Source organism: Natrix helvetica (genome assembly GCF_964273705.1).
Source record: "Natrix helvetica genome assembly, chromosome: 3".
Classification (NCBI taxonomy): domain Eukaryota; kingdom Metazoa; phylum Chordata; class Lepidosauria; order Squamata; family Natricidae; genus Natrix; species Natrix helvetica.
Window position 1 is genome coordinate 39433212 of NC_138549.1, and position 15000 is coordinate 39448211.

A 15000-nucleotide genomic window follows, 5' to 3' on the forward strand; every position below is an offset into this window, starting at 1 on the left:
AGGAGGACGAGATAGTGGCGAGCACTGAGCGCTTTAACCATAAATAAACAAAACCTCTTTTAAAACTTAAATTACTTAATTTGCATTTAGATTTGTGAGGGTTTTGAATGCCGAGGGAACTGTCACTCAACTTCATCTTATGCAAATAAACAGGCTGTCTGGGAAAACGCCACTCCGACAGTCTTCTCCCTCCCCGTTCCTCCCCTCCAAGCAAAAGGAACAAGAGACCAGCCTTAACCTAACGCCGGGCCGCTCAGAAGGACGGGATGCGTTGGCATCGCCCCGAAGCAGCGCGGAGCCTCAGCCTGAAATGAAGGAACAACGGGCTGGCGATCGCTTGCACCCCCTTGCCGGCATCTGGGGGCGTGTTTCTACGCCGGGAAGGCGGCCGCTGCAGAAGTGGTTACCACCTCCCTGGCTTCCCCTCCGCCTTCCTCAAGTTTGAGCTTGTTTTTGAACCGGGCGGCCGCGGCGGGGAGGGCCGCTCCCTCAGGCGTGGTTCCGAGGGGAGCCATGAAGAGCCGGCGGCGATGGAGGTGGCGATGGCTGCCCCACCGGCGATTTGCCCTGGCCTTAGCCGCCTACACGCTGCTGCTCCTGCTGCTCCTATCTTACACGCTGGATTATCGAGCCAGAAGGGGGGGCGAGGGCGAGGAGTGGCAGCTGCCCTACCGCTGCCCCAGCCTGGAGGGGGCGCTCGGTGACTGGGGCTGGGAAGAGCCGCCGCCACCAGCGCCGCCGCCGGCGGGTGAGACTGAGGACGGCAACGGGACCGGGAGGGAGCCTAGCCCGGGGAGCCGAGCGGGCGGGAAACGGCACATCTACTTGCACGCCACTTGGCGCACCGGCTCGTCTTTCCTGGGAGAACTGTTCAATCAGCACCCGGACGTCTTCTACCTGTACGAGCCCATGTGGCACTTGTGGCAAGCGCTCTATCCCGGCGACGCGCTGAGCCTGCAGGGCGCCCTCCGGGACATGATGCGCTCTCTCTTCCGCTGCGACTTCTCGGTCCTGCGCCTCTACGCGACGCCGCCGGCCGGCCGCGACCCGCTCATCCCCTTGCCCGCCTCCTTCGGGGCTAAGTCGGGCGGCGGCGGCAGCGGCAACCTGAGCACGGCGAGTATTTTCGGCTGGCGGACCAACAAGGTGATCTGCTCGGCCCCTTTTTGTCCACACGCGGCCCGGGCCCGCGCCGACGTGGGCCTCGTCGACAGCTCCGCCTGCGAGAAGAGCTGCCATCCGCGTCCGCTGCGGGAGCTGGAAGCCGAGTGCCGAAAGTACCCGGTGATGGTGATCAAGGACGTGAGGCTGCTGGAGTTGGGGGCGCTCCTGCCGCTGCTGAGGGACCCGGAGCTCAACCTGCACGTCATCCAGCTTTTCCGCGACCCCCGCGCCGTCCATAATTCTCGCCTCAAGGCCAAGCAGGCGCTGCTTCGGGAGAGCATTCAGGTGCTGCGCAGCAGGTATCACGCCGAGTTCCGAGGACTGCCCCGCCGGCAGCTTCCGCCCGCGGCTGCCGCGGCCATGGCCGGGGTCGGCGGTGGAGCCGTCCGGACGCACCCGCAGCACCGAGCCGAATTCTTCCTGGGCGGCGCCCTGGAGGTGATCTGCCAGGCCTGGCTGCGGGACTTGCTCTTCTCCCGCCGGGCCCCCGCCTGGCTGCGCCGCCGGTACACGCAAGTGCGCTACGAGGACCTGGTGCTGGAGCCGCGCGCCCAGTTGCGCCGCTTGCTGCGTTTCGCGGACCTTCCCGCGCTGCCCGCCCTCGAGGCCTTCGTCTTCAACATGACCCGCGGGGCCGCCTACTCCTCGGAGCGCCCCTTCCTCATCTCCGCCCGCGATGCCCGGGAAGCCATCCATGCCTGGCGGGAGCGTCTCAGCCGGGATCAGGTGCGCCAAGTGGAGGCTACCTGCGGGGAGGCCATGCGACTCCTCTCCTACCCGGCGAGCAGCGAAAAGGGCGTTCGGCGTGACTCCGCTAGGGGACGCTCCGGCGCTTCTCCTCATCCAGGTAGCCGTCAAGTCGCTCCTGCCACAATCCACTTAACTAAGTCTATTCCTCCTTAACAGAGCACTGGGGTGACCCCATCTTTTGCTCACAGGGGGAACCTCCGCATCTAGGCTTCCCGACAGAAATTGGGCAGGTTTTTTCAATTGGTTCTATGAGTCATAAAGTGAAGAGGAGGAGGGTTGTCCATCCCACTCAGGCATTTACTCTGTCTCAGTGTTCCCCATCTTGGTGCCATTGAGGCAAGACCTATCACCAAGCTATTATGGTGCATTGGTGCAATATTTGCCCAGAGAAGGCTGCCTTAGATGTGCTTTTATTTATCAGATTGGAGAAGGAGAGGGAGGGGAAGGAGGGAGGGAGGGAGGGAGGGAGGGAGGGAGAGAGAGAGAGAGAGAGAGAGAGAGAGAGAGAGAGAGAGAGAGAGAGAGAGAGAGAGAGACTGGAAGGGAGTTAGAAATACCAGTTTGAATTTTTATATATATATATAGGATTCTTGTTTTTTTTTTAAAAATGAGTGGCATTGTACAGTCTTAAGATGTATGAAATGAATGCTAGTAGCTGTTTCCTTCCCTACTTTTGACAGATAGATGACAAACATGTGAGTACCAACTCTTGTATTTGAATGAGGACTTTAGTCTCTTGAACTTGCATCAGATTGCAAAGCAGGTCATTAAAGCTGAGTCTTAAACAATCGTAATGGTCAGATTTAAAACAAAATCCATATGGATAGTCAAACAAAACATTTTGAGGACCCTCAGCCTAATATAGAATGAAAGGCTACTTTTTTAAAGCTTGAAAGATGCAAATGGCCATCATAAAAGAAGCATTATGTACTTTCTTTTCCTGCATAGGAGAGTGCACGGCAATTCTGTTTTTAAATCTCTCAATGTGTTCCCTACCTCAAGTATCTTTTTACACTTTAGGTTTCCCTAATACCAAGAATAATTGGCTGTTAACGATTGGTATGTTTAAAAGTTTCCAGCCAAAAGATTTTTAAAAGGAGAAACTGGTTTATAAAGTGGCAATTATACAGAACATAATAAGGAGCTTTTCGGTAATTACTGAAGGGGGATTATTGCAACCAGTTGAAAGGACCCTATTTACATGCTTGAAACAAGAAATGCACTGTAAATCATTCAAGTGATAATTTTGGTCTGCAGAGAAAGAAAAAGCTTGCAAATGTGTTATAATGCTACTATGTCTCAGCCAGCAATCTTCCTGCCTTGAAATTGGGTAGGTTTTAAAAAGTACAGAAAATGGAGTGCTTCATATGTAACTTCTGCATTGGCATAAAACCTGAGAAACTCCAATTATCTTACCCTTCATTTCTGAATGGTAAATGGGCTTAGTTTTCCCACATAAAGGCATTGTGCCATCAATAATTTCTTATTTACTTGCATGCCTTGTTTTGTCTTTACAGCCAACTTGTTTTAAAGTGCCAAAAATTATAATGCCAAGAGACTGGTAATGGACTACTGTAATGTAAGGCAATTATAAAACTTTCTTGCTAAAAGTGTATTCTTAAATCAGCTTCTGGGGGAAATCATTCCTCTTGCAAGGAAGAGGGGTTGTTTTAAGAACAGCTGCAGGAACATTTCATGAAATTTTCCTGGAAGCATGTGCAAAGCATGGTTGAAACAGATTACTTCATAAATTGGGATTGAGTACAGACACATCAAACCTCAAGAGTCCTGAAGCTGTAAATCAATGCCAAAATTAGAAAATATTTATGCTGCTTAGCTTGAGATTTGGCCCAGTAAGTTTTAGTTTCTAAAACAACGAAGAAACGATCAAGAAAAACATTCTGGAAACAAGCATTAGAAATCCTGTAATTGCCATTTCTATCTTTTAGAAAAAACAGGAGCATGCAAACTTGTCCTGCTTTTGATATTCCTGATTTTGTATGCAGATACATCCAGATGTCATTCAAAGGTTAATACTACTGTTGTAAATGTCTACAGCTGTGAACATTTATAAGTAATATACTAGATAAGACTCACAACAGCATATTTCCCTTTCATAAGTAGATATTTTTAGGTGGGTGCAGATTTAATGTTACTTTTGATATTACTTGACGTGAATGCCCACAAAAGTAATATCAGAATTGAGGGAAATTTCATATACAGATTTGTGAAAAAATATTTGCTGTATTTCAGATTTTCTGAATCTTTCCACTTAATCTGTTGGAAGAAAAATGTCCTTCTGGGTTCGCTCCCAAGTGGGGAAAAATACACTGGAGGCATGGAGGCTGCTTACAAAGATAGTTTAATGTTTTAATGGAGGACAGGACCGCATGGCTGGAGGTCCTGGGGAAAAAGGTGATCATATGCTTCCAGGTGTTGGGTGATGAAGAAGAAAAGGGAAGAAGAAGGGTCGAAGAAGGGCTTGCAGGGCTTTTTATAATCTGTTCGGCCCCACCTATCTGTTTCCTGTTCCTGTGTAAGAAATGTATTCTGATTGGTTTCAGACTCACATGTGCCCATGCAAGGGCAATCCTCTAGCCTGAGTTTTGAATCCAGGTTTGGTTGAGTTCAGGTGCCATGTGGTCAGTTGAGTAAAGGCTTATATTATCATGCCTTCATTCCCATCCCCCTGGAGCTGAAGGGGAGAAGTCTTTTATTGTGTAAAGTGGACTAGCTTGGGCTTTAATGGCTCATGGACAAAAGGTGGGCAGGAAGCTGCAGGAAGAGTTACCTTGTCTTTTTGAAACATGTTTCTTTTCACATCCAGAGAAATATTCTGCCTTTTCAATATTTCCTAGGATATTTCATTTTTCTGGGAGAGGGCTGAGTGATAACTTCCTACAAATCATTTCAGAGTTTTATCTGGATCTTAGTGATACATTATCTCCAGTATAGGCTGGCTTCACAAATAATGACAAATCATAAATTGGTTTGTTTAATTTAATCTTAGTGAACAAATACTAAACAGTGTACATAACAGGTATCTATAAATTGGGACACAAAAATTTCTACATGTATTATTAAATATGTGGATAAATCTTGAAATGTATAAAACTACGAGGCTGAATACTGTGTTGTAATTGACTTGCAAAGCTGAGATGGTATTTTTCACTTCATTAAGAATTGAATAGAAATATGAATTAGAGAAGAGCTGAACATTAGAATCTCTGTAAAGAAACCTGAAGAGAAAAAATGTATGTTTTCTCCAGTTTCTTCTAGTACAGAGAGGATCTTTTACTATTTATTTTATGTGATTGAGTTATGCACAGAATTAATCATGGCTTGCAATACCCTTTCATATTTTCTTACTCTAGTTCTCATCTATTAGGCTTATACCCAGGTAGTTAACTAATATTAAGATCACAGTGTTAACCTAAATGTTATAGCCTAAAGCAGTGGTGGGCAACCTTTTTTTTCAACTGAGCCAAATCTCGCCAAAACCACAATTGAGATTTATTTGGAGAGCCGCATTTTTAAAACTGAAAATACATAGGATGGTACACTGTTTTTAGTTTCAATAAGTTTTTATTGAGAATATTCTGCATGCAAGTATCCACATAGGTCGGGAGGATACAAATAACACAACTAATAAAACAAAAACTTTAGAACGATATTATTTATCGATTAAATATTATTAAATTCCGTAAAATTTGCCTTACAATGTAGAGAAAATTACATCCTGACAATGACTGACAAAGTCACAACCACTAATGTGAACATTGGCCTTGCATTTCCTTGGATAGTTTGAGTAAGTCAGGTTTGTATGTTGTTGATTTTAATTTCATCTCTCTCTCCCACTTTCTTTCTTTTTTTCTTTCTCTCTCTCTCTCTCTCTCTGGCTCTTTGACTCTCTCTCCCTCCCTCCCTCTCTGTCTCCCTCTATCATTTTCTCTGGGTGTCTATCAGTCTGTCTCTCTCTCTGTATCTCTCTCTCTCTCTCCTCCTTCCCCCATCTCTGTCACTCTCTCTCTGTGTGTCTGTCTGTCTCTCACTCTGTGTGTGTGTGTGTGTGTGTGTCTGTCTCTCCCTCTGTGTCTCTCCCCTCCCTTCCTCTCTCTGTCACTCTGTGTATGTGGGTGTGTCTGTCTCTCACTCATTCACTTAATCACTCACTCTGTGTGTGTGTCTCTCTCTGTCTGTCTATCTTTCTCTCCCTCCCTCCCCCTCTGTGTGTGTGTGTGTGTGTGTGTGTGTGTCTGCCAGTCTCTCTCTGATTCCCTCTCTCCCTCCCTCTCTCTGTTCCTCTCTGTTTGTCTGTCTCATTCACACACACACACACACACACACACACACACACACTGTGGTCACCTTGTTGAGTGTGTTTCAAATGTGATTGGAACACTCAACAAGGTGACCACAGTGTGTGTGTGTGTGTGTGTGTGTGTGAATGAGACAGACAGACAGACAGAGGAACAGAGAGAGGGAGTGAGGGAGGGAATCAGAGAGAGACTGACAGAGACGAATCAGAGACGTACTTTTAACTACCTGGCAGCGGCGTTTTGCCTTGGGGGGCTCCTCAGAACTTCCCAAGACTTCGGAGGGAAGTTTACAGCCCTCCCACGGAACGCTTCTGAGGGAAGCTTCTTCAAAAGCCCGGGCGATTGACAACAAGTCTCCCAGGCTTTAATTTGCCGAGCTGTGCGCACGCGCCTGTTTTCCACGGCGTGGAGCAGCGGCGAGATTCTGGGCGGCGAGCGATGATTCCAGGGGCCATCCGGGAAGATGAGGAACGCGAGAGGGGACCCTGCCCCCCCACTGATGGCCCCCGGAATCATCGCTCGCCGCTCAGAATCTCGCCGCTGCTCCACGCCGTGGAAAACAGGCGCGCGCGTACAGCTCGGCAAATTACAACCTGGGAGACTTGTCGCTCGCAGAAGTTTCCCTCCGAAGCCCGAGAGGAGGGAGGGGTGCGGGCGCCCGGCATACAGAAGAGCCGCATTAAAATGTGTAAAGAGCCACATTTGGCTCGCGAGCCGCGGCTTGCCGACCACTGGCCTAAAGGTTTTAAACCATCAAACCCATGTAACCGCTGTCATGAGGTTTATTTAAATGCTAGACCGATATATAATCAGCTTTTGGGTGTGGAATTTAACAGCAGATTGATAATGAGTTGGAGATCAAGCTAGCAGGAGTAGATAGTAAAATTCATGCAGACCATAAACCTACTCCATACCAAAGTTTAATCATCAGCACCCAAATCTGAAATACAGAGCTAGCATCCCTAACATTTATTGTCTTCTTTCATATAAACGTCTAATACGTTTGTATGTTGAATAAATCCATCCACTTGCTTTGTAGGCCTTGGACAAATGTTGTATTTCCAGACCTTGACTTCACTTGATCAGTTGTATAATGAACCTTATATTATTGAGAGAGCTTAACTCATTTCTCACAAAGATGTTACATTCTGATAGTTACCTAGCTGAGGTGAAAGTGTACATTTTATTGGTGACATAACTGAAAATACATAAGTTTGGTTTCCATATACAGTTTTAGAATAAACCAAATAAAGAGAGGAATTATGCACCTAGAGTAGACTATCTTTTATCGGCATTGATAGCCAAATCATGAATTGGCCCAGTCAAAGGCTGATCTTGTTTTTCCCTGTTCTGAAGTAGCCAATTATCACACAAGGTAGGCAATTGCAATCTGTTTATTCTGTAATGAAGAGCCCCCAATATGCAAATTGGAATACCCTTTATGCACTTTTGGAAAGCAAAGGCATATGATCATTAGCCAGCAATAGGTAACAATTCACACCCCAGGTAAAGGACAGCCCTCCCAGAAGGTAGGTTCATTACTAAAATGTTACAGCCCTGGCCCTTCTGACCCTCATCCATAAAGCTGATAAGGAAGTATAAAAAACATTCTAGCTCAGTTATCTGCAAAAAGAAATTAACCCTGAATTAGCAGCTGGCCTGGTTTGAGTTCTTTGATAAGGCTATCAGGTAGCCTTCCCAAAAAATTTAGGGCAAGGATGTGAGCCCCAGGAATGAAAGGCCCGGAGGGAAAACATTTAAAAACAAAATGTTTTTTCCCCAACAAAAGGGGTTGTTTGCCTACTATTTTATTTTAAAAAGTGAAGATGTCCTGCTGGTAGACACATGAAAATAATTCTGTATTGATCTTGGCAACAGCTCTGAAGGTGATTGGCCTTTGCCTTCTTCTAAAATGCTTTTCAACTTTTCAGTATATCTTACAACTCTGGTATTTCCTGATGGCTTCTAACCAAGGATTATTTTTAAGTGCTGTGTAGAAATGCAGACTTTTGTGAAGTCTATCAGTAAAAGCACACAAATGCTCTTTTCTCTCAGCTGTGTTTCTTTTCTTTATCCTGTTTTCTGTTAGCTCTTTAATATGCAGTTATTCCTGCATTTTGGATCCTTTATAACACTTTTCTTTCATCTAAAACCTAGACCACACATTGAATTAAGTAATGATTTGTTGAATTAACTATTGTTGGATGTCTGCATTTTGCACCATATGCCATGTTTTACAAATCTTAATGAGTTGTTTTACAAATCTCATTGAATCATAATCTGGATTGTTGGGTTAATTTTAGTTACTCACTGGCAAACCAGCCTTGTACATTGTCTCTGACAATGTAATGGTCTCATAAGTATTAGATTTCAAATCCTATAACTCGTGTTTAACATGGTCAAAGTATCAGTATTAAACTAATTAGTATTAGTTTAAGATTACTATTAAAATTTAGTACTATTTGGAGAGTATCTTTAAAAAAGATTGGTTATGTCATTGGTTTGCTTTAACACATGCTACTCAACTTTAGGATTTGCAAATCACTTATTTGATAAACTGTAATGAGCAAACCATGATTTAGCACATCTGAGTTAATACCTTGCAGCATAGCACTATTATTTGCACGGTGATGTCACCACAGTTTGCTTTGGACACTATTGCACAGCATGCTATACCAAAAAGACCATTAGTAAAGACATACATATACCTACCACCATTTTACTTACCATGGCATGCAGCTCTTTACCATTAGGGTTTTGGCTGTATCTTTCAAATCAACAAAAGCTGCTCTTTGAACATATAGAAAATTAAATATAAGGCAATGAATATTTGTTAAAAATTCTGGTTTCAGTTTCAGCTTGGATAACCATAATAAATTGGTGAATAAGCAGGCAGAGGATTGTTAAAGCATAATGTATCAATTTATTTGCAGAGGGTTTTTTTATATAACATGTAGCAAACAAAATGTCATCTATAAAGTCATGAAGTCTTCATTCATATATCTTTTTGCTGATTCATACCTCTGTAGCACTTAAATAAACTAGATTTTCATTAGAAAGTAATGGTTATGTATTCCATGTACAAAATTAATATGAAATGTGTTTTCCAATAACCATGGAATGCATTTTTAAAATCAGTTCTACATTAATACATGGTCTGAAAACAGTGTTTACTTGCATAATTTAAAGGATTCCTTTGTACCTCAATAATCATAGATTGGGTTTTTGCCACATTTTGAATGTAAGGTTTTGAATCAAAATAGTTTAACTGAATTAAAATGCCACACTGCAAACATAATTATTTCACTATATGAATGATAATTTTATATATTAAACATTTGTATATTGATTGGATGATTATGTGCCTTAAAGTTGGCATTGTTTCTTAGTGACCACATAGATTTTCTCCAGGAGCATTTATTCCAACCTAGTCTTTCTAGTCTTCCAATGGTTTAGCCACCATCACTATAATTGAGTCCATCAACTTTGAACTGGTTGCCTTATTCCTCTCTTTCCTTTTCCTTTTCCCAACATTAGAGGTCTTCATATAATTAAATATATCTGAAGTACATAATTTGACCATTGTCATTTATCTGACTAGTCAGAACTCTGGGTTGATTTGTTTGATGATCTAGGTATTCATTTTCTTGGATATCCATAGTATTTCCATGTATCTTCTTTAATACCAAAGTTAAACATTGAAAGCACCAATATTTTTTTTCTATCCTTCTTTTTCAACGTCAAATTTATATATTGAATTAAGTACAATGCAAGATGCTAGTTCTGATCTTTAAAATTCTAAAAGGTTTGATTGCCTTTTAGATTCAAACATATTTAATGTCCTGGTAAATTAATTTTTCCTTAAGAGCTGTTTTCATAGTAAAGTATGTCATGGAACATCCAGAAATGTAAACATTAAATTAGGGACTACCCTACTTTTTTATATAATATATACATATGCTTAAGTCTCTGTAACTTTAGTGAAAATCTATAATGACCAACAGATAGCCTTTTTAAATATGCTGTTTTTTTCAAAGGCTAAGAAAATATGAGGTACTAATTAACCTAAGATGTACAGACCTTTTTAGTATTCCTTAGACTATAGAATAAAAATGTAATTTAGCCTAATCTTCCTTCAAAAAACATGGTTCACGTTTCACATGGTGAACAGTAACTGTTCACTTTTATGACTTTATTTTTTCAAACTCCCTTAGCCTCAAGTTCTCCACTGCAGAGTAAACCTTTAGCTTTTCTTAAAAACAATATTTCTGCCAAAGAAATCTTGGATAGTACATTAAATCTCAAATTAGCCTACATTGGCTGGATCTGCAAAACATATTAGACTAAATTGCAATTGGCTAGCTTGTGAATCAGTTGGTGCTATGAGCTCATCCAGCAATTTAGTTGTTTTTTTTAAGTAACCACATGATAGACAATGCATTTTTTAAAATGTAATTTCTGCTTCAGTTTATATAAGCAATGGTTATAAGAGCATACAACTTTTAAAACGAAAAACACAAGATTTAAAACTTGACATTGAATAAGTAAAATTAAAACAATTAAACATTTAGTGAAAAAGATACATTATATGCAATTGACAGCCAATGAAAGTTTTTCTGCATGGTTATAATGTGATCCCTATAATCCACACCAGTTGGCAGGTTGCAGCATTTATGCCAACTGAAATTTGTAGACATTCTTTAGATTTCACCTGCATCTTAAAATAGGCCCAAGTAGTACGTTCTTTGTTATCTCAACTTATGCTCTAACACTCTATCTAACCCAGGGGTGTCCAAACTTGGGAACTTTAAGACTTGTGGACTTCAACTCCCAGAATTCCCCGCTGGCTGGGGAATTCTGGGAGTTGAAGTCCACAAGTCTTAAAGTTCCCAAGTTTGGACACCCCTGATCTATCCTCATCATTGTTCCCTGCTAAGCCAGGATGCCAGAGGTGGGTCAGACGTTATAGCATCAGCCACATAGGCCACACGTCTATGTCATCCAATATTTCAACATAATGATAGATGCCGTGATAATTTACCCAAACACCATCAGATATCTGGGCCAGAATATCTTAGCGAGCCTTTATCATCTACATCTCTTCCCCAGTTATTATTTGCAGCCCATGTTCTTTTCTCTGTTTTTCCCAATGTCCTTGGCACAAGATCAATTATTTTTTTAAAAAAAAAAACTCCTTCACTCAGCCTCTTCCAATGCATCACTATTCCTTCTCCATGCCTTTTTAATAGAAAGACTTAATATAGTCCCCCAATGGGCAGCCCTCATTGGCATTACTTCTTGAGGAAAATTAGTCTAGTTCTCTGAAATGAGAGAACTAAAATGAAATGAACATACAATGCTTTATGGAAGGATTATGGAACTGCATGCCTGCATATTACAGAGCTTGCAATCAATGTGACTAATAGTTTCTGCTATAGTTACTGAAACATAAGAATGCAGTCACACCTACCATAGTTCATCTTAGGTCTAGTTCAGAATCATGAAGTGACTATTTTATCCTTCTGGTCAATTGTGTCTGATTCTTGAAGTCTTCCTGAACAAGTCCCTGAAGTTTCCTTGGCAAAGTTTTTTGGAAGTGGCTTGCCATACTCTATGTCTCTCAATCTGAGAGAAAGTGACTGGCCAAAGTCACCCAGATGGCTTTGTGCCTAAAGCAGGACTACAACTTACATGTTCATAGTTTTTAGCCTGATGCCTTAACAATTGCATCAACTGAAAAACTTAAAACCATCAAGACTTAAAATATGACAAAATGCTAGCAATTTATTAATTCTCCCTATAATGCTGGGGATGAGTGGTGAGGGTTTTAGCTTGTTTATTGGCAAATGATATAATTTGTTTATTGAGGTATGTTACCACTTAATTTTTAAAAAAAGCATCACAGGCTTATTAAGAGTAAAATGCTATCTTCTTACCTATGTGTGCTTTTATTTACAAGGTAAATTGAAGAACTTAACTGGAGAATTCCCAATTTAAATTGTGGATTTTTCTCATCACCACAGGCTAACAGACTGGTTGCTCACTTATGACAGAAAATCTTTGGATGGAGCTCTGCCTTCTAAAGACACTGGAACCATCAACGAACTGCAATTTCTACTGTAAATTCTGCATGGCAGAATGAATACGGGGAAGCTTTAATGAAATTGTTTTTATTATGAAGAAAAAAAAACCTTTAAGTATTACATCAGTGCAATATCTGTGCCCCTCTAGGTTTTGAAGTGTTTATCTTCAGTCAACGAATGTATTACTTGTTTTTATTGACATTCAAACCACCTACCATACCAAGTAAAAAGAAGAGTGGAATTTAGAATCTCAGGCAAGGCAATCCAACTATGACTTCGATCTTTTCAACTTACCCAAAGACTTGTCAACAACAGAAGTGGAAATCTTAAAGATCTGTTGATTACTCCTCCCACATTTTCCTCTTAAAATGTCGTCGTTTTTCTTTTCTGATTTTTCTCCTTAAACAAATGCATACTCATACAAAATAACAGCAGGCAACATGTTTATATAAGTATTTTCCCCCAAAATCAGGAGTGTGGCTTAGGGATGAATGAACCTTGTATCTTTTGTATATAAACCTTCTTCTCTCTCTGCATCTGTTCCCTTTTGAGCTAATACAATGAACAGGAATTTTCAGTATTAGAAAGAGATATTGGTGTGGAGGAGTAGAAAGACAAGTCTGACTCATTTTTGATCTCACAGGGGAAAAGCCAATTTACGTAGAGGTTTGGAAATTGTGACAACTTATATAGATTTTAGAATAGTCATATCAAAATCTTTGTACCCGCTTTCATAAACATAAGGCGTCAACTCTAGAGTTGTGTAAAATGGTGCTATCTTATGAAGCTATAATCAAACTAAATTGAAAGAACAATTTGTTTTAAGGCACAGTCAAGGTACTTCTGCCTCAGTGCCTGAGATGGACCACTTCACTTCACCAAAAGTATTGACAGAAGGACCTTCTCTGCATGCATGCACAAAAGCCCATAGAAAGCCCTCAAAGCAGCCCTAGTTAGTGCATCATTTAGACTAGTATCAAAGAAGAATCCTGACTACAGAAGGTATAAGATAAATAGTATCTTCTAGCTGTTTTTAAAGCCCTCCCTTACCATTTCTTCTCTCTCATTTGATTCTATCCGTAAAAGTTTACCATCAACAAGATTACACTATTGCTGTTACTATGCTGATGACTTGAAAAAGCAGATGTGCCTTTTTATTGTTTTAAATGAAGTTGATCATATAATACAAGAAAATGCACTCTGTAGTGAATTTAATTTCAACTATTTTTTTAAAGTCTGAAAATGGGCATTGGTTCAATAAATTAAAATATGGTCTGATTTTTATTGTGATGAGTATTATTATTATTACTATAGAATTTGGGACAAGGGGTTAAACTGACACACTTGAGACCAAAAATGACCTTTGTAACCAGAAAGGGAGTTCATCTTGACTAAGAAAACCAACTTCAAATCTAATACTGCCTTCGCATAATATGATGAAAATGGTGGGTAGACATCATGTGGGAAAAAAAAATGTTATATTGCAAACCAAACGGCTGTATTCAAACCTAAGCCAAGACAAGCTATATTATGATGGTCCTGTTTTATGAGATAATAAAAACAATATGCTTTCTGTAGTTTTGCCTTAGGCACTGCAGTCTGTAAATTATGGTTTATCCTTTGTGTGTTGCTTTAACACAGCCTAAAATTGAACGTTTTAATGTTTAAAGTTAAGCTACATATTTCTAATTGGTAGTTTTCCATATCATAGTAAGTCAAATCCAATCAAAGCAATACATGACCCAGCCCTTCTGCAAGAGCAGAATACAGAGTTGTGGTAGACAGGGATGACACTGAAATCCTTTTAGAGAATTATGTCATATTCGATGGCTGTGATCACAGGTTGTCTGTTGAACCATAATAATATTTGTTTGGTTTATACATAATAGAATCTGTGAACCTAACTGTAGCTTCAGCAATGACGACTGAGTGTAGTGCAGCATTGACTTAATGCCTAAATTCATTCTATGATATTTGATATTTTAGGCTACAAAAAGGGAGTTTTCCTAGCTGGCCTTTTCATGGTTATCTCTATTAGATTGTCCTTTTGTGTTCTTGCAATAAAGTTGAGACAAAGTTCATAAACAAAGTTTAAGGTACAGCCAATCTTATATTGCATTTGATGCACAACTGTACTTATGAAGAAACAAGTTCATGTAAAATTTATTATAGGAGAGACTATTTTTAATTATGGCACTAGAGACCAAAATTTGTTTCTACGATGTATGTAGAGCAAAATTTGTTTCTTAAGTGCTCAACCAGCACCAAATTAATCAACTATAAAACAAAGATCATAAAGACAGTTGTGGTTTCACTTAGCAATTGCCTCACTTAATGTGCTACTGGTCCCAATTGTGGTTGCTAAATGAGACTCCGTGTAATCAATTCTAATAAAAAGGAACTTAATAGAATGAGAAGAAAATAGTGTAAAGCTACGAAATTATGCTGATACCTCCTCTTCCTCCTAAGCTGAAGATGACTAAAAGGTTACTTGAATAGAGAATCTATGTGGCCTGTGCGCATTGTTTGAAAAGTCAATAAATTTGCTGCCAAAAGAATGCTACCAAGCATTTTCATCTCCTCCAGGGCTCACTACCATGACCACCAGTTTCAAGCTTGCCACTGCTTGGCTTGCTACTATGCAGCTGATTGGCACACCAAATATTTGCAACCTGCTCCCTGGT

At 41.0% G+C, this 15000-nt stretch overlaps 1 protein-coding gene across 2 annotated transcripts; it reads left to right on the forward strand.

The window, feature by feature from the left end:
- The first annotated feature begins 51 nt into the window (after positions 1-51).
- CHST7 (carbohydrate sulfotransferase 7) lies at positions 52-13849 on the forward strand. Of its 2 annotated transcripts, none has more exons than XM_081947661.1 (2): positions 52-2011; positions 12257-13849. In XM_081947661.1, the coding sequence occupies exons 1-2, from the start codon at positions 514-516 to the stop codon at positions 12259-12261; spliced, it is 1503 nt and encodes a 500-aa protein (XP_081803787.1). In that variant the 5' UTR covers positions 52-513; the 3' UTR covers positions 12262-13849. The 2 variants fall into 2 exon arrangements, with proteins under 2 accessions (XP_081803787.1, XP_081803788.1); XM_081947662.1 differs by having other exon boundaries at positions 52-1890.
- Positions 13850-15000: the final 1151 nt, after the last annotated feature.

What these genes read in the sequence shown, in the direction of transcription:
- CHST7 (XM_081947661.1), top strand. Translation starts at nt 514, where the DNA reads ATGAAGAGCCGGCGGCGATGGAGGTGGCGATGGCTGCCCCACCGGCGA.